General features: G+C 45.5%; 1 protein-coding gene across 1 annotated transcript; it reads left to right on the top strand.

Moving 5' to 3' along the window:
* Positions 1 to 419: 419 nt before the first annotated feature.
* Positions 420 to 13,170, top strand: CD40LG (CD40 ligand). The gene is made up of 5 exons (XM_004713369.1): positions 420 to 575; positions 3,059 to 3,190; positions 7,322 to 7,379; positions 9,206 to 9,268; positions 12,794 to 13,170. Exons 1-5 carry the CDS (start codon positions 420 to 422, stop codon positions 13,168 to 13,170), a joined length of 786 nt encoding a protein of 261 aa, XP_004713426.1.
* The last annotated feature ends 5,758 nt before the right edge of the window (positions 13,171 to 18,928 follow it).

Here is an 18,928-nt window from a genome sequence, read left to right as displayed (position 1 = left end):
TTCCCACTTTATATTAGTCAGATTGAAATTGAAATAGGTCTGTTGCTGGTGGATTAATTTCTCACTTTCCTTGAAACTGGCGAGCCCTCAAAAAAGTTAGACAGTGATAGGAAAATACTGCCATTGTCTGTTGCGAGGTCTATGACAGTTCTAGGCAAGAATGAATATATGGAAGAAGAAGCAAAAGGGAAAGCCTGGAAGTGAATGATATGAGTATAACCAAAAAAAAAAAAAAAAAACCCTTTACGTAACGTTTTTTGACGGGAGAGAAGACTACGAAGCACATTTTCCAGGAAGTGTGGGCTGCAACGATTGTGCGCTCTTAACTAATCCTGAGTAAGGTGGCCACTTTGACAGTCTTCTCATGCTGCCTCTGCCACCTGCGCAGCCAGAAGACACCATTTCAACTCTAACAAAGCATGATAGAAACGTACAGTCAACCTTCTCCCCGCTCTGTGGCCACTGGACCTCCTGTCGGCATGAAAATTTTCATGTATTTACTGACTGTTTTTCTTATCGCCCAGATGATTGGGTCGGCATTTTTTGCTGTGTATCTTCACAGAAGGTTGGACAAGGTAAGATGAACCACAAGCCTTTTCTTAACCAAATGTGGGGTTCTTACTGATTTCTGCCGCTTGGTCTCATTTCTATCAAATGGTGGACAATGGTAGAAACCCAAAGAGATAAACGGTTTCTGTGGCATAAGATTGGTTATCTATTCAGGACAATGTCACATTCGTGTCTCAGGTTAAGAGTTTGGGCTCTGGAGGCAGAATGCCTGGGTTGAAATCGTATCCCTCTTCCTACCAGCTCAGTGATTCTGGCCAAGTTACATTTGTGTGCCTCGGTTTCCACATCTGAGAAATGGGGACAATAATGGTAACCACCCCAGAGGTTAAATTGGCCTAGCCAGAGAAATAACTTAGGACAGTGCCTGCAGACCGTAAGTACTGCAGAGGCATGAATGATGATGACTTGCTAAGGTTTGGCTTACAAAGGAAAAAGTTAAAAACAGAGACACGGTTTTTTTCCTTTGAAATTTCCAAGTCGGAAAGGAGAGCACCAATTTGATCTGAAGTGCCCTAGCACCTCAGATCAGTATAGACACGGGTAAGTCGTAGAATTTGCAGTCCTTTAGTGAGAGCCGTGTTCTTTGTACAACTCTTCAAATGCTACTTGGAGTCGCCAGCTACTCAGTTGCATTATTAAATGGTTGGAGTTACTTAAGGGACACAATTGTAGCGTCACTCAGCAGGCGGTTTCGCGTGGTGAGAACAAAAAACCTTGACGATGTGCCCTGCTTCCACTGTGTTCGTCCATGTCCACTGCGAGGCATGATTGCGGTGTTAACAAACCCTCAGTCAATGGTAAACAAGAGATCTTGGATCAGCTATCAGCTGGGAACTCTGGATGTAGACACTGTGGGAATGACTGCATTGTCTCCGAGATGTTTGGGCAACTTGTATTGTGCTCCCAAACAAAACAAGCCTATTGCAGCTGCGGGCAGCTCCGACTTACAGTAATCCTGTGGGAACAGAGCAGAACTGACCGTGACCCAAAGGCTTGCCGAGGCTGTCAGTCTTTCCCGGAGCAGACTGCCTCATCGTTCTCCCTTGAAGTGGCTGTTGGGTTTAAACCGCTGACCCTTCAGTTAGCCGCTGAACATCTTAACCGGAGCCCCTCCACCTCCGGGGCTCCGCCAAGGCGAATGGAGCCATGCAAAGCCCATTGCTGTGGCGTCAATCCCTAGTCTTGGAGCAGAGAAGAGCTGCATTTGACTTTGAATCTGAAAATCTAATATGAAGACAAAATTATACAGAATTGGGTGACTACACAGATGAATTCCATACAATTAATTAAGACGTTGGAAAACACAATGTCTTGTTTACACTTGAGATAATAATTTCTTTTTAGAAATGCAAATGTATTCTGTGCAAAATAATGGTCTAGAAGAAAGAGAGAATTAGAACTTGAGTTGACAGGCATTGCAGTTAACTTCTTTTTCCCAACCACGACATCACAAACAAAATTAAAATAGGCAAATAAGACCCGCAGAGAAGTATATTATAGGATGTGTATAGTATATAATGATCAATCATTAATGGAGTCCTGGGAGATACGACACTTATTGAATATTGCAACTAGGTTGCCGTTATTGTTAGGTACCGTCACTGGAAAAAATGTGTACAGTGAAATAAAATTTTATTACAATAACTAATTTCTACCTGGGGTTTCAAATAAAATGACATTTTAATATCTTGTGTCTGTAGATGTTGAAAACTGGAAAAAATAACAATTATCCAGCATAATAATCTGTTATTTCTCATTTAAACACACACCCCCCCCCCATGTTCTCCTATGGAACCCTGGTGACGTAGTGGTGCTGCGATGGGCTGTTAACCTCAGGTCAGCATCTCAAAACCACCAGCCCTCTGAGGGAAAAAGATGGGGCTTTCTACTCCCATAAAGAAATTACAATCTTTGTAACTCGCAGGGACAGTTCTATCCACCATGGAGTTGCTAGGAGTCGGCATCTACTTGATGGCAGTGGATGGCAGTGGTTTGATTTGGGGGCTTACAATTCTCCAGTAACCATAGAGCAGTGGTTCTCAGCCTTCCTCAGGCCGCAACCCTTTCATATAGTTCCTCGTGTTGTGGTGAACCCCCAACCATAAAATTATTTTCGTTGCTACTTCATCACTGTTATTTTGCTACTGTAATGAATCGGGCAACCCCTGCAAGAGGGTAGTTCGACCCCCAAAGGGGTCGCGACCCACAGGTTGAGAACCGCTGCCAGAGAAGGACATTATGTTTGGTAAAGTAGAAGGGCCGCAAAGGAGAGGAAGGCCCTCAAGAAGATTGACACTGAAACTGTCCCAATGGGCTCGATCACTGGAACAGTGAGGATAACACAGGACCAGGCAGTGCTTCGTCCTGTCGTGCATACGGTCGCTCTGGGCACAGCAACGTCCATAGAAGTGAATGTGGAGCCGCCACCATTAGCCACATTCTCCTACTGATTTACATTTCAACATGTCTCTGTCTTTTTCACAAACAGATAGACGAGGAAAGGAATCTTCACGAAGACTTTGTATTCATGAAAATGATACAGCGATGTACCAAAGGAGAAGGGTCCTTGTCCTTACTCAACTGTGAGGAAATTAGAAGTCAGTTTGAAGGCTTCGTCAAGGTAAGCGGTTCAGTTGTTGGTGAACGTGTCAGTGAAAAGTTCTACTGAAATCTGACCACATAAAAATGGAAAACCTTTGTACTAGATGTGTGCCTGTGTATCAACAAATCAAAAGCCAAGGCGAAATACTATGGTACAAGGGAAAGGAAAGTTGGAAGTAGGCAGGTTCCTACAGGATCAGAATAAAAAACCCTCGGGGGAAACAGCGGGCTCTCCTAGGCACCATTTACACCTATACACCCACATGCATGCGCCTGCCTCTGGACAACATTATGAAGTAGGTCCAAGCTTTTGGATGGTGTCTTGTTGTTATTGATTACTTCTTTTATCTCCCCATTCAATCCTCCATACTCCCCGCTCTGGACTCATGGTCTGGTCTCCATTCCCCTCCAGCCTTGACAGGCCACAAGTTAAGTTCTCATCTTGACTGGGAGTAGTAGGGACTCTTGAAGACAGATAGCTATGAAGCAATGCTTCTGTGATGACGGGACTTCAGGTATCGTGACAATGAGGCGGTTTTCCACCCCCTGTGCTGTGGGGAAGGGGACAGTGGATAGGCAGTGGATCCTCTCAGTTAAACTCAAATCAGACTCTACATGATACCCATTGCTCATGAACCCCGTCCCCTCTGGGGGCAACCATGACCGAGGCAGAGCAAGTTCAAAGCCTTCTAGCCTAACAGACTGGTACACAGTGCAAAGGCACTGCAGCGATTGTGGTACCTAAAACCAGGATTTTGCACACCTTTTCTGAGGGTGCATCTACAACATGTATTACCTCACCACAGCCATGGGCTCTAGGACATTTTTTCTGAGGCAGAGCTTCAAGAATGCTTTCTGCCCTTTCCCCTCTCGAAACAAGGAACCGAATACTCTTAGACTTCAACTCCTCTTGAAGTCGTATCTAAGAGGTTGAACTCCACGGTGAACACAGCTCTGTGCCAGGTGGGCAGGTGTCTGGATAAATCACTATCTATTAGGTCTTGCGTGTCGGCCAAGTGTAACTTAACCCAGGAGTGACGATTCTAAGAGGGTTGCCTCCAGGTGTCCGAATGCGGCTCAAGACCTCTGCTAGTTCTCAGGTTCTTTACACTAATCTAGGTTGCAGATTACCCGTACCTAACCTGCTATTTACAAATTTTTGGCTGGCCAGTCTCAGGAAATATTGAGCTTTTTCTGGTGCTTTGGGAATTCTGGCCAATATGATAGAGTATTGGGAAGGCTTGTACATTTAAATGTTCTCCAAAAAATGTTACAATAACAGTTTATGATCAAAATAGCATATTGAATGTGCATGACTACGTGACCTGGGAAAATGACTTCACTTCTCTGGCCATGAGTTTTCTTCTTCTTTTTTTGGTAATCTCTGGACCACTTCACGAACCTAAGAACTTTTTCCAAAGGTCCAACACCTGCATGGCAGTGAACTTCACCCCAAATCCTGTGCTTTCTAAACCCTGCGGGCGAAGCTAAAACGGGAGAGTAAGGGACACCGCTCCAGCCCTGGCCCGCCCCACCAGCTGAGTTTTCTTCATTCTAAAAGGCGACAGTTGGGATTATCTGTGTCATCTCACAGAACACTGCCAGCTCTGACCTTCTGTAAGGATGTGACTAGCCTTCAATTCCTTCCCATGGCAATAAGAGCTGTAGTTGGCTTTGTTTTCTTTCTTCTCCTTGTCTCTTTCTTCCTGAGAGTTTGTCCATTGAACTGAGAAGTCTACATGTTTGTATTTCATGCCAGAGATATAAAACTTCCACAATTACCTGCCCGTGACTGGAGAATGGAAACTGGGGAATGTTTGGCCTCCCTACTGAGGCTTGTATATTAAAAAGTAATCGATCCAAAATGTCCCGTTCTGTAAGGATAGACCGTCTCAAACATGAGCCTGGGTGACCTCCTTCCCTGTGACAGAGAAGGCCCCTTGCCTTCTACTGTAGCCGCTGTGGGACCTCAGTCAATGCCATCTGTACCTAAGGTACTCACGATGTGTACACAAAATCCTCCAACTACCCAATCCCCTTGCAATCCCTGACTCCCTTTCCATCATCCATTCCCCAACATGACTTATTCTAAAATAACGCTTGGGGGTTTATTATTATGATTTGTTTGTTTCAAACAACGGGGCCATGATAGAGTAACCCCTGACCAGATTTGTGTGTTCTTAGGAAAGGTCAGCAGGGTTTCTTTTTGAGCCACCTAAAAAGTTTGCCAGTGGGCCTTCCCATCACAGAGCTTGAAGAGTATCATACAAATCATCACATTCAATTTGCAATTTCCAGAACGTCCAGTCTTCTCCTCACTGTCCCTCAGAATGGTGGTGTTTTCCAGAAGCATTGCCCTGTTAACCAGAGAGCTGGCGGTGCAGAGGCACCAGCCGTTCCATGGGAAAGCAATGAGACTACCTGCTCTCACGACAGCTTACAGCCTGAGAACTCCTACATAGGGTTGCTACGAGTCTCAATGGCAGTGGAATTAATGGCCAGCAACGCAGTGCCTCTTGAAGCAGGGAGCACCAAACTGTTAGTCTGGGGGAAGCTAGGACTCAAGATTTTGGTGGGGGAAGCGGAGACAAGGTTTTGCACAGTGGGATTTTACACCGAAAGTCACCATCCAGCCACCCAGCCACCCACCACCTATCTCAACAATCTGTCCCATAATGATCTTGCCACCAAAGCCTGTGGTCCCCTCATAGAGTTCCTACTACGAGAGAAATCGCGAATCCCAGATTTTCTGATGTCAACTTTTTCAAATCTTTCCTTTGAGGTGGGGAATGAAACAAGCCAAAAAAAAAAAAAAGGCCCCGGGGAGTGTGGCTAGGGGAAAGTTCACAGAAAGGCAGCGCTGGGCACATAAAAGGCAGGATTGCTGACTTCACATTTTCACCTCGGCCAAGCCCTGACACCAAGGCACCCACTTAGCCTAAAAGTATCTCAAGCTCGATCATCACACTCCATTTTTTGAACATACACGAAATAGTCATTTGTTTACTTATCTCGAACACATTTTCCTGTCGCCGCATTTGCACAGTGCAGTGCGTCAACTTGAATGGAAAGTTGAGCCTTTGCAGCCCGTGTGAGCGTTTTGAGATGCAGCCAACGGGGCTGAGTCTATACGCTCAAAAGGAACAGCGAGGACGACTCGCTCCAGCTCTGAGAAGGAGCACAAGAACTTTGATTCTCTGAACATGTAAACATGCTGCTCTCTTCCCCTCTTCGGTTCAGAATGATGGCGGGAGGGGAGCCTAGCCTATGAATGTGATCTAGTCATTTCTGTTCTTGACTTTGGCCTCCGATTCTCTGAGGGAGCTCACTGTCCAGTGTCTCCAGATGCTGTTGACATGTGTGTCAGAGTAGCCCTGTGATCCAGAGGACTCTCAATGGAGGAGCTTCCCCAAGGCTTCCAGAGTGCCTCTAGGTGAACTTGAACCGCTAACCTTTTGATTAACAGTTGAGTGCAGCAATAGCCTTCATCTTGCAACTTGTGTTTGATAGCAGCCCCTGTTCGCATCTTTAAGTCCTTCTAGGTTTCCTTCACTTGGTAAGTGTGAAGCATTGGCCTTTGAACATCAGCAGCCTTGGTAGATGACCTGTTTCCTAAATGCTGATTATTCTAAATAAATACAGATCATTCGGTGCAACTAGCAACAAGACAATCTTTTCAGTTCATTAAAAGGGGAAAGAACTTTTTTTTTTTAATGTCGGAAGGTCTTTCCATAATCTGGGAGTTCTCTCCTGAGATCAAACTTAACCTTTTCCTAAGAGCTTTCAGGCCACTTTTATCCTAAGAGCTACAACCCAATGATTTCTGTTTAATAATAGTCCATATACCAGAACCCAGGGTTGAAACATCTTCTAAGTCAGTATTATTTATCAATCTCTGTCAAAACCAGGAAGGTTGAGGTCACAGGAGGGGGTCAGGATCCCAGCCTCTGATCTACAGAAAGCATTGCAATGGAGATCATAAGACTGGGATTCTGCGTCAGGATTCACCTCAGGCTCCCAGTTGGTATGATGAAATTCATGACAGGATCTGGTCATCCGCCTCAGAAACAATAAGGACAAGCGCCAAATGATGACTAGCATCTCAAACCCCACCTGCCCAAATGATCTTTTGCAATGATTTTTATTTTAGGGCATAATGCTAAATGAAGAGACAAAGAAGACAGAAAAAACGTTTGAAATGCAAAAGGGTAAGTTACCATTGACCAATTTCTTACAAAATGAAAGGAAGTTTAGTTGGATTATAATTGAATAGTCCAGTGTTGAATCTAGAAACTTTTAAGTCTGGAAGGAAAACAAATTGACACCTTCTCTGGCCCCTGTTGTTTGGAAAACCTTCATGTGTACATAAAGTCATGAAGACTTTCATGCTGACAAGACCAAGTGTGAAAAGATCCCTTTCTGTGTAAGCTGTGTTCACAGCAACCAGATAGCCTGATACCACCCACCGAAAGAGGGAAATACGATAGGAAAGCCCTTATTTGGTAGCAGTGGCAGCCTGTGCTCACTGATAAGACTTTTTCACGAGGAACAGTGGCTAAGTGGAGTTGCTAGGGTCAAGGAGTGATTTCTAGGACAATGTTCTCAACCCTCCTCCTGACATCATAGACTCTCAGAGTGGGAAAGATCTGGGCGGTTTTCCAACCCAGGATTATCCCCAGAGCACAAGTCCCCTTCCCAGTAGCACTGACTGCCTGGTCTTTGATTGAAGCTGCCTAGGGATGAGGCAACTTCTACCCCATAAGGAAGTTGGACTCGCCTAAAGATAGCTGTAATGATGGTAGTAAGGTTGCTACACTGCCTACTTGTAATCTGTACTTGCTGCGCCTTGTTCTGCTCTTTGGGCTGATAGCAAGCAAATGATCGTTGGTCTCCTACCCTGCAGCTGCCCAGGTATTGAAGACAATCCTAAGTGTGGTCCTCTGAGCCTTTTCTTCCCCAGGCTTACCATCATCAGTGCCCAATGTTCTCCCGATGGCACTTTCCAGATCATTCCTCTCCTCGTTTCTCTGTCTCTGAATGCCTTCGCGTTGCTCTCTTCCTCTTTGAAGGTAGTACTCCAAACCGAACACAGTAATTTCTGAAATAATCTTAGCGACAGAGTATGGCGACGGTGGAGTGGTAATCAAGGGGTGTTGGTAGAAAGACATAGAGAAAGAGGAAAAGCATGGTGCTCTGGCCTTGTCGATGTAGCCCCCACACAGAGAGAGAAATACAGAATTACAGATCTTGCTTCTGAGGCAAAGGGAGCACTCAGAGCTTGTCTTCACTTTTCGGCTGGATGCGAAGGGTCACCAGCTTTCCATGAAGGCGATGCCTTCGAGACGACCGACTGCACGATATGTTCACTAGCTGCAGGTTGTGTGTTAGTTACGGTGAAATTTGAGGGAACCATTTCTGTGGAGGCTGCCTAGCAGTCTTCAATACAGTGGAAAACTTAGCCAGACTGGGAATTCAGTTTATAGGATCCATAAAGTATCCAGTACTAGGCTCATAAGGTGGGGGCGAAAGGAACTTCCACATATTTCTGCCCTTTGGAATTTGGCACATCTAATTAAGAAGCAACACGTTCACATAAGGTGCCATGAGAGAAGGCTACAATGACTAGTTTGACCAGTTGCTTGTCTGAATCAGACACCAGAAGCATCTAACTAACTTACTTACTAACTATGTGAATCTGTAAACAAGACCTGAGGTCTCACTAAGATGCCTAATGCATAGGAGTTCTTCACAAATGTAACTCTGTACTATGCTGAATGAAAACTGTGTTTTAGGTCTGTGTCACCCTATGCTCATGGGCATCGAGGACTAAGTGACTATTAAGAGTCTGAGAGCAATGGGAACACCCACCTCGACGGTTGAAATTTGTCGAAACTCAACCTTTCCCATAGTGGAAACAATTCCAGACCTGTTTATTCTCCCTTTCACGTAGTCTATTCATAAGACTGGACCAAATAGTTCTGTGCGCAGTTTGGTATTATTTTGGCCTGAACGTTTGCTTTGGGTGTGATTTCAGGTGATCAGGAGCCTCGAATTGCAGCTCATGTCATAAGTGACGCCAGCAGTAAAACAGCATCCGGTGAGTCCCACCGCAGTCTGCGGGTCAAGGAGGAATGCTGGGGTGCTGAAACAATGCGGCCCAGGCTCCTCTGCTCCTCTGAGACCCAATTGGCAAGGCTTCCCCTGCACCTCCCATATGCTCTCCTTTGGCTTCAAAGTGAGCTAAAATGCCCAGATGCGACTTGAGGGACATAGGGATGTGGGAAGCGGTCTCCTTGTCCTGATTATGTTCTTGTTCAATGGCTGCTTCCAAATGATGAATTGCTGGGTGGAAAGACCATTGCTCGACATCAAAGGAAGGACAGGTAGTGACCTCCTGACTGGAAACATCCCTCCTCCCAACCTCGGTTCACCCGCTTGTCAATGGGCCTCGAGGAGGGGTATTTCCTGCCATCTGCCAATCCCAGTGTGATTAACCACAGCCTCCCTGCGGCCAACCTCAGGGAAATTAAAGGTAAAACCAATGCTGCAAAGATCAATAGGTGCTGGGATGTTAGATTTTCCAATGAAGTAACGACAGATGACATACTGTGATCTTTTCAACGTGGAACGATTTTATTTCCATACATGCTCTGCCATCAGTCTAGCCCTTAGATCTTTTTTTTTTCTTCCCAAATCGGTACCATGTGATAGCTGGTGCTGGAGAATCTGATAAATGGATGGAAACATACGCGCGAGCATAAAATCTCCCATCAACATAAAGGCAGTTCTAGAGCCTCAGCGCAGTCTTTGAAAAATTCAGCAAAGTGGTTTGGAAAGGAATACAAAAGCGAGACAGGCAGCGAGAGAGGGCCTGAGAACAGAACAAGACGCCACCTTATCGCCAAGATAGTTTCGGCTTTTCGGTGGGTGGAACACATGGCAACGTCATCCTGGGATGGACATCAGTCAGAGGGAAGTTTGGCACACTGGCGTCAAGGACCGTGGCTGCCACCTGCTTGCTTGTGCAGCAGTTTCCTGCCTCATCTGCTTTGCAGGGTTGCAACTGTGCATCACATCGGCTAAGGTGTCACTGCTCAGTTTGACTGTAGTGTGTAGATCACAAGCCATCCTCTCTCAGAAAACTACACTTAGAGGACAGCGTCAAGTTTATTGACGTTTCCAACGTGATCTTCCACAAGGCACCTTCACATTTGGGTTGGCTAACAGCAACAGAGAAGTCTCCCTGAAAAAATAGCTGTCCACGGCTCTTTGTCCTGAATCCCGTTGGGGATTTTCTTTTTGCCTTTGGATTTTTTTCAGGGGGCTCAGATTCTCCCCAAAGGCCCTTGTTAGACATTGTGCCTAGAATATTTTACAGACTGCATCGCAGTAAGAAAGCCTGCCCGGGGTTCAAGTGAGAACGTTTCTTATTGTCATCGGGTCATGCTGTTCCCAAACGGCCTGAAAGATGGGGCTCCAACCCCTTCATTCTCCATCAAATGGTCCCCAAGTGACATGCTGGGTATTGGTGGCTGTGTCAAAAACATCCTGATGAAGCATCCCTTTCTGAAGTGGTCTGCGCCACCTCACACCCCCGCCCCCCAAAAGTCAGACTTTTCAGGATACCCCTTTATTCCTAAAGGATGCATTTTAGTAGGAAGGGTCTCACACTCGAATTGGTTAAAGACTACCTAATAGGAATCAAAAATTGGCTCAAGGAAGCATTCGAACTTCACTTCTCCCCCGCCCCCACTGCACCTCCATACACCTCGGTGGGAGCTGAGATTTGCAATCAGGTGCACAAACCACTTTGAACCCACTCACCATCTCAGCCGAGAAAATGGCAAACTGATGGTGGGTACTCAGCTTAGCCACAAGAACACAGGTCCTTTCAAGTCAATGGCACCCACTACAAGGGGAGATCAAAACCCACAGTGCAATGACAGGTTTATTTTCATACTTCCTTGCCTAATTTTAGTTGTTGCTGTGGGTGTGTGGCAGCATGCTCGGTAAAAAGAAACGGGGTCTCTCCTTTTCTCTAAACTGAGGCTGAGCTAAGTGGACTAGGAATGCATTAGCAATATAAAATTCAAGGCAAGCAATCTTTTTTTTTTAATCATTTTATTAGGGGCTTATACAACTCTTATGACAATCCATACATACATCAATTGAGTAAAGTGCATTTGTACATTCATTGCCCTCATCATTCTCAAAACATTTCCTCTCCACTTAAGCCCCCGACATTAGGTCCTCCTTTCCCCCCCCCCCCTCCCCACTCCCCCCTCCCTCGTGGTCCCTTGATAATTTATAAATTGTTATTTTGTCATATCGTGCCCTGTCCGACGTCTCCCTTCACCCACTTTTCGGTTGTCCAAAAGGAGAGGAGGTCACATATAGTTCCTTGTAATCGGTTCCCTCTTTCCTACCCACTCTCCCTCTACCCTCCTAGTATCACCACTCACACCACTGGTCCTGTAGGGATCGTCCGCCCTGGATTCCCTGTATTTCCAGTTCCTATCTGTACCAGTGTACATCCTCTGGTCTAGCCAGACTTGCAAGGTAGAATTCGTGTCATGATAGTGGGAGCGGGGAGGAAACATTTAGGAACTAGAGGAAAGTTGTATTTTTCATCGTTGCTACATTGCACCCTGTCTGGCTCATCTCCTCCCCGAGACCCCTCTGCAAGGGGATCTCCAGTGGCCTATTAATAGGCTTTGGGTCTCCACTCCGCACTCCCCCCATCATTCACTATGGTAAGATTTTTTGTCCTGATGATGCCTTATACCTGATCCCTTCGACACCTCGTGATTGCACAGGCTGGTGTGCTTCTTCCATGTGGGTTTTGTTGCGTCTGAGCTTGATGGCCGCTTGATTACCTTCAAGCCTTTAAGACCCCAGACGCTATACTTTTTGATAGCAAGGCAAGCAATCTGTTGAGGTTCGTATTAACAAGGATTTTGTCTGAATAATTTAGCATGTGTAACTTATGGCAAGAAATTTCGAAAGCATGGGCATTTTTTTTTATCCAAGGGAAAATTGGTTTTAACTATTGTGGGTGGCTGCTAGAATGGCTGGTACTCTCTGCTACCACAAGTCTCTGAGATAGGCTTGAATATTAGCCCCATGTGACAGATACAAAGGACACCCCCAGAAGGTGCAAATGATTGCATGCTCAGCTGCTAACCACGGAGGTTGGTGGTTTGAATCCACCGAGGGGCACCTGTGATGAAAGGCCCGGCAATCTACTTCCCCCAAAGTCAGACTTTGAAACCTTATAGAGTACAGTTCTTCTCTGAAACACATGAGATCACTGAAAGTCCAAATCCAGTCAATAGCTCGGGGTGTTTTTGTTTGGCTTTGGCTACAGATGAGGCACTGAGGTTCAGGGAGCTTTAGTGACTTGCCCAAGCGTGTATGAAGCCCAAAGTGGAACCAGATTCCAACGGACTCTAAAGCCCATGCTGATTTCTCCGATGCTTCGGAGGGCTGGCAGGGCCCTGCAAATTCCCAGTACCCAGATCTTCCAGCTGTCTATGTATCCCACTTGGAACTCTATTTCCTACTGCAATATGAAACATGCTATGCTTCCCCTCACCATAATGTTCTCCCTTCTTCATTTCAGTTCTACAGTGGGCCGAAAAAGGATATTACACGATGAGCACAAAGTTGGTAGAGCTCAAATATAAGAAGCAGCTGACCGTTCAAAGACAAGGATTCTATTATATCTATGCTCAAGTCACCTTCTGTGCCAATCAGGGAGCTTTGGGACAAGTGCCGTTTATAGCCAGCATCTGCCTGAGGTCCCCAAGTGAATCCGAGAGAATCTTACTCAGAGCGACAAATACCCACAGTTCCACCAAACTTTGTGGGCAGCAAACCATCCACCTGGGCGGAGTTTTTGAATTACAACCCGGTGCTTCAGTATTTGTCAATGTGACTGATCCAAGCCTCGTGAACCATGGGACTGGCTTCACGTCTTTCGGCCTGCTCAAACTCTGAACAACGAAACTTCCCAGGGAAACTGCAGCTGAGCTGACGCAGGCGGTCCTCCTAATACAGCAAAGCAGTTAAGACCACCCCCTGTCGAACTGCCTATTTATAACCTTAGGATCTTCCTCCTGGAGAGCTATTTATTACTACACCCCAAGCACGTAGGGCTGTAATCAGTGAATTGCAGGGTGGGAAAACCCCAAACACGTCCTGCTTCCATGAGAGCTTCTATTTGAAAGCAGAAGCCCCGCTGGTACAGACATCTAGAGGTCATGCGCAAAGAGAAAATCCTCACGCACGGCGTGAATGCTGAGCAAAGCAATGATTCGCCAAGTTTCATTTTGTTTCTCTTGAGTGCAATGTCTTTCAGTGGACCGTGTGTTTGATTCTCAGTGGAGATGTGGTAGGGAAATGGGGAGAAGCCTGTTTCTACCACTTACCCTGATACTTGGTCGCCACCCACTCCCACCTCTCTCTCCACACACTCACACACAGAGTCTGGTAGTTGCTAATCAGTTACCTAATTCCAACCCCGTCCCAGTCTCCCCCACTGTAGGTGAAGGAGGGCAGGGACAGCAGCCCCGAGCCCTGTCCACGGCTCATCATGAAGGGACCATATTTAAAGGAAATCTCTTGTATCTATCTGCAGTCTCCATTGTTTCCAGCGAGACCTGATGATTATCTTGTTATTTATTTTTTGAATAATAAAGATTTGATAACATTACTGTTGTCCTGCAATATCTAAAAGCCCTATGCTGGGTTGGGGGGAGGACGAGGTCTTTGGAGGGAATCGTGCAAACCCTTGTGATGTTCCATGAGGAAGTCTGAAGTTTGTTACATCACTGAATATCATGGGGAGCGCCGACTCTCTGGCAGTTTGCTATCGTCTTTGATTGATGATGTGGAGACCTGAGAAGCAAGCTGGGTCTTCTTGCCATCGTCCTCTAGACTGGTTGCGCTGAACTGAAGGGGGATGAGGACTTAAAGGGGAAACAATAGCTTACCTTTGAAACCCGCGTCTAGGGGCTTCCACTTTAGGCTATAAGGAAATAGATCTGGGAAAGGCCGATGGGGAGTCAAGAGAGCCCTTCCTGGTCACCTCTTACCAAGGGATTTGTCACCTCCGAAGGCCAGCGGCTTCTTCATCTTAACTGCTAAAGAGCATTGTGTATGACAAATGACCCCCATCCAACTCACTGCCTCCGAGTCCACTCTGACTCATGGCGAGCTGCTAACCTCAAGGTGAGGAGTTTGAAACCACCAGCTGCTCCTCATGAGAAAGAGGACGTCTGCTACTCCTGTAAAGTCCTCTCTGTCCTATACGGCCCCTAGGAAATAGCCCATATCTATCAGAAATCTATCATTGTCGAAAGAAGAACGAGAAATGGGCTAAAACTCGACGTCTGGCCCGACCCTTCAGTCCCTGTAGACAGATTCATCCGCGCTCGGCTACGTGACTCTAGGGCTTGCTTGGAGCATGAGCTTCAAACCCAAGGCAGAAATTATGCTCAGAAAACGTCTTATAGTACCTTCTCCCATGAGAGCACTTTGATGTGAGTAGAGGTGCCATTGGTTGATTCAGGGGCTCACTGGGGAGACATGCGAAGTGCTTTCCTTCTGCTGGGAGCAAAGATTCTACACGTGATCCTCTGCATCGGTGCTCGACCGGGAATGGGCCCTGGGGCAGTTAGGGAGGCGTTGGTTCTCACAGGTGGGGCCTTAGGAAGGCTAGAACATCAGGCCTAACTAAAAGGAGGGTTTCACCCAGTCTGGAGAAAGAGAAACACTACCTGATGGCATGAATGTCCCCACCTCCTCAGAGTAGACGAGTGATAACTCTGTATTTGCTCATCTTGCCGGGAAGGGGGAAGTGGGGATGGGTGTGGCCAAAGGGCATCCTTCCCTCTTGCAGGGATCATAAGGGAAACTCTGTTTAGAGTGCACAAACATTTTTGTCATGTTTATATACCCATTGCCCCCTTTAAAACAATGCTGTTTTCCGTAAGAATTTACACAGGAAACCAGGTTCCCATTTAGCAATGCTGACACAAATTGTTCTGTGACATTGGTTACATTTTCCACAATGTGTTCACATCCTCCATTCCATTCTCAATGTTTTCTTTCATCTTTGTCTGGCAATGGTTCTCCACCTTCCTAATGCCACAACCCTTTCATACAGTTCCTCATGTTGTGGCGACACCCCATCCATAACATTATTTTCATTGCTACTTCGTCACTGTCATTTTGCTACTGTTATGAATCGGCAACCCCTGTGAAAAGGCTATTCGACCCCCAAAGGGGTCACAACCCATAGGTTGAGAACCCCTGTCTTAGAGTAATTGTTGACTATTAGGTCTCCCACAGATGTTTGTTTCACTGTGGGTTTTTTTCAAATACTCACTAGTCATATTATATTTTAGTTACTAGATCTTTTTATTGGTGGCTCTTATAACAATCCATACATCAATTGTAGCAAGCACATGTGTACATTTATTGCCATCATCAATTTTCAGACCATTTTCTTTCTGCTTGAGCCCTTGGAATCAGCTCCTCTTTTTTTCCCTCCCTCATCCACCCTGCCACCCTCATGGACCCCTGATAAATTATTATTATTTTCATATCTTACACCGTCGGCTCTCTCCCTTTGCCCACATTTCTGTTGTTCGTTCCCCTGGAGGTGGGATATGGGGGGAGATGTTAAAACGTTGATCATTGTAGTCAGTTTCCCATTTCTCCCCCTTCTCTCCCCACCTTCCCCCTACACTCATGGTAACCGCTACATATTATTTGTTTTCTGAGGCAATCTGCTATTTATCTAAAAGGTGACCTCAAGGGGGCAGTTTTGGTTTAGGTGTATGGAATATCTCAGGGCGATAGTCTTGGGGAATCCTCTGGTCTCAACTGAACCAAGAAGTCTCGACATCAAAAAAAAAAAAATCTGAGTTCGATTCCACATTTTTCTTCCCTTCTATCAGAATCCATCTCTTGTGACCTTTCTCAGAGCAGCTGCTAACTGCAGCCAGGCACCATCTAGTTCCTCTGGTCTCAAAGGAGAGAAGGCCACAGTGTCTGCGGAGAGTCCCGTAGACCACTTTCTTCTGTGAGTTCTGGTTTTCCTGCTTTCTCTTCTGTGGCAGATGAAAAAAGATCAATGGTTCTATCTGAGATGGCCACTGATAAACTGTGAATACCCCAGACATTATTCACCGAAGGAGGATGCGGACTGCAAACTTTATAAACGATAATATGCTAACTAACTTACTTGTCCCACAATCGTGCCCCGTGTTTATTTACATTTTGTCCCTGCATTTCACTCCTTTACTTCTCCTTAGAAAATGATTCTATTTCAGCTTATAGCTACCACTAATAACCATATTTCTAACACTATCATCTGCTATCAGAGACAATACGATAAATGCACAAACACTGTAAACTCCTAGGCTAGCCCCTCCTTCCCCATGGTTTATAAGGAATATCCTCTAAATGCCACTTCCCATAGCCCACACCTTTTTCCTCAATTCCAGCCTTACATCAAGAACATTCCTCAGCCGTTCCAGCTGCTTCCTCAGGAGGTCACCCTGCCCTTCCCTAGGGCACCGGGACCCATCCTTCATGTTCTCTGCTTCCTGTTCTATATGCTCGCTGTGGGTAGTCTCTCCCTGTGTTCATAGTTTTCACCTCCACCTTCACTCTACCCATGAAGGAATGGAGGGAATGGGGAGAAGCCTCAGCTTCTAAAACCAGGTTCTCGAAAGTCCAACGTTAGTCCCTAACTGCTCCCCAGGATTTAGATGAACAAATTCTGACAGTCCACCCTTCCAAATGGTAGGTACCTCTCAGAACCTCCAATCGCACCCATCCAAAGAGGATTCTTGGCCTTGTCTTCACGCCACTGGATAGACTTTCTGAGCCTCTCATTTCTGTGTGTGGAATAGTCTTCCACCTGACTGCCCAGCCAGAAACCTACTTGGACTTCTCACATCTGCACTCTCTTCTCTCTCCAGGCCCATCAGCCATGCCCTTCAAACCTGTTCCTTAGAGTTCTCAACCCCATTTACTTATTTCTACCTCTGCTGCGACTTCTGTTCCAAATTGTCATCTCTCTCCTGGAACACGATCACAGCCTCCTAGCCTTCCTTCCTCCACTCTTTGTTCTCTCTCATTTTCCATGCACACCCAGCATGAACTTTGAAAAACACAATTTTCATTAAACCACGCTCCTGCTTATAGACCCTAGCAAAAGACCAAAATAATTGAGTTCTTTCATGTCCTGCCAATCCCTCTCTTAGTCTCAGAAATTTGAACTCTAAGTACCTCTAAGCAAAGCTACGAATGCTTTCTGCCTTACGAGCCAGGCACCTTGCTTTTTCTTATGACCATCACTGTCTCACCCCACTGCACCCTGCATTTTCACTTCATCGCATTTATCAGGGTGGAAATTGTTCCTGTTATGCTCTGAGCTTCTGGAGAACCAAGAACTTGTTTTACTCATCAGGGTAACTCCAGGGCCTGCCACAGGATCTGACATATAATTGGCACCCTATTTGTTTCGTGGGAGAATAAATGACAGCTGCCTATCCTTAAATAGCTCATCCAATGTCTTTGTGTGCTGGCTCAAGGAGAAAATAACCATAGTATCAAGAGCCTTACTATGTGCAACATATTTCATGAAGGAAAAACTGGGGTTAGAGAATGACTGAGATGATATGATAGATCAAAATAGAAAATATATTTTTTGTTATTGCTTTTATGATTGTTTCCAAACTAGCACATGGTATTTGCTCCAAACCACACTTCACTGATTTACATATAAGATTTGTATCATAAATCAACCAATGCCTGTTTATTATAATTTTTAATTAATTAATTTGTTTTTTAATAAATCATTTTATTGGGGGCTTGTACAACTTTTTTAAAATAATTTTATTAGGGGCTCATACAACTCTCATCACAATCCATACATACATTAACTGTGTAAAGCACATTTGTACGTTCATTGCCCTCATCATTCTCAAAATATTTCCTCTCCAATTAAGCCCCTGGCATTAGGTCCTCATTTTCCCCCTCCCTCCCCACTCCCCCCTCCCTCATGAGCCCTTGATAATTTATAAATTATTATTTTGTCATATCTTTCCCTGTCCGACGTCTCCCTTCACCCACTTTTCTGTTGTCCGTCCCCCAGGGAGGAGGTCACATATAGTTCCTTGTAATTGGTTCCCTCTTTCCAACCCACTCTCCTTCTACCCTCCCAGTATCGCCACTCACACCACTGGTCCTGAAGGGATCATCCACCCTGGATTCCCTGTGTTTCCAGTTCCTATCTGTACCAGTGTACATCCTCTGCACGTTTATTTTTATAAACGTCATTTCTGCATTCAATTTAAGGTAGTGCGTATTGGGAAGGGTGGAGAGAGCTTGAAATACCTAATAATTATTATTTCTAGATGAAGAGAAAATGATCAACGTCCAATATATCACTGTTCCTGTAATTTAAACTCACTGCTATCACATCAATTCTGACTTATGGCAACCCTATAGGATAGGGTAGAACTTCTCCCTGTGGGCTTCTGAGACTGCAACTCTTAAGAGTAGAAAGCCTCATCTTTCCCATGAGGGGTGACTGGTAGTTTCAAACTGCTAACCTCTCGATTAGCAGCCCCACATGTAACCACTGCGCCACCAGGGTTCCTTATATGTTGTTTGAGAGGACACATATAACTACAAAATACCAACAATGTGCTCCAACAGCTGTTGGTTTAGGTTGTTC

The sequence above is a fragment of the Echinops telfairi genome, unplaced genomic scaffold, assembly GCF_000313985.2.
Source record: "Echinops telfairi isolate 266 unplaced genomic scaffold, ASM31398v2 ScPeMD7_20;HRSCAF=75, whole genome shotgun sequence".
Taxonomy (NCBI): Eukaryota; Metazoa; Chordata; class Mammalia; order Afrosoricida; family Tenrecidae; genus Echinops; species Echinops telfairi.
The sequence above is the reverse complement of the archived record's forward strand: the minus strand, read 5'-3'. Positions and strand labels throughout refer to the sequence as shown.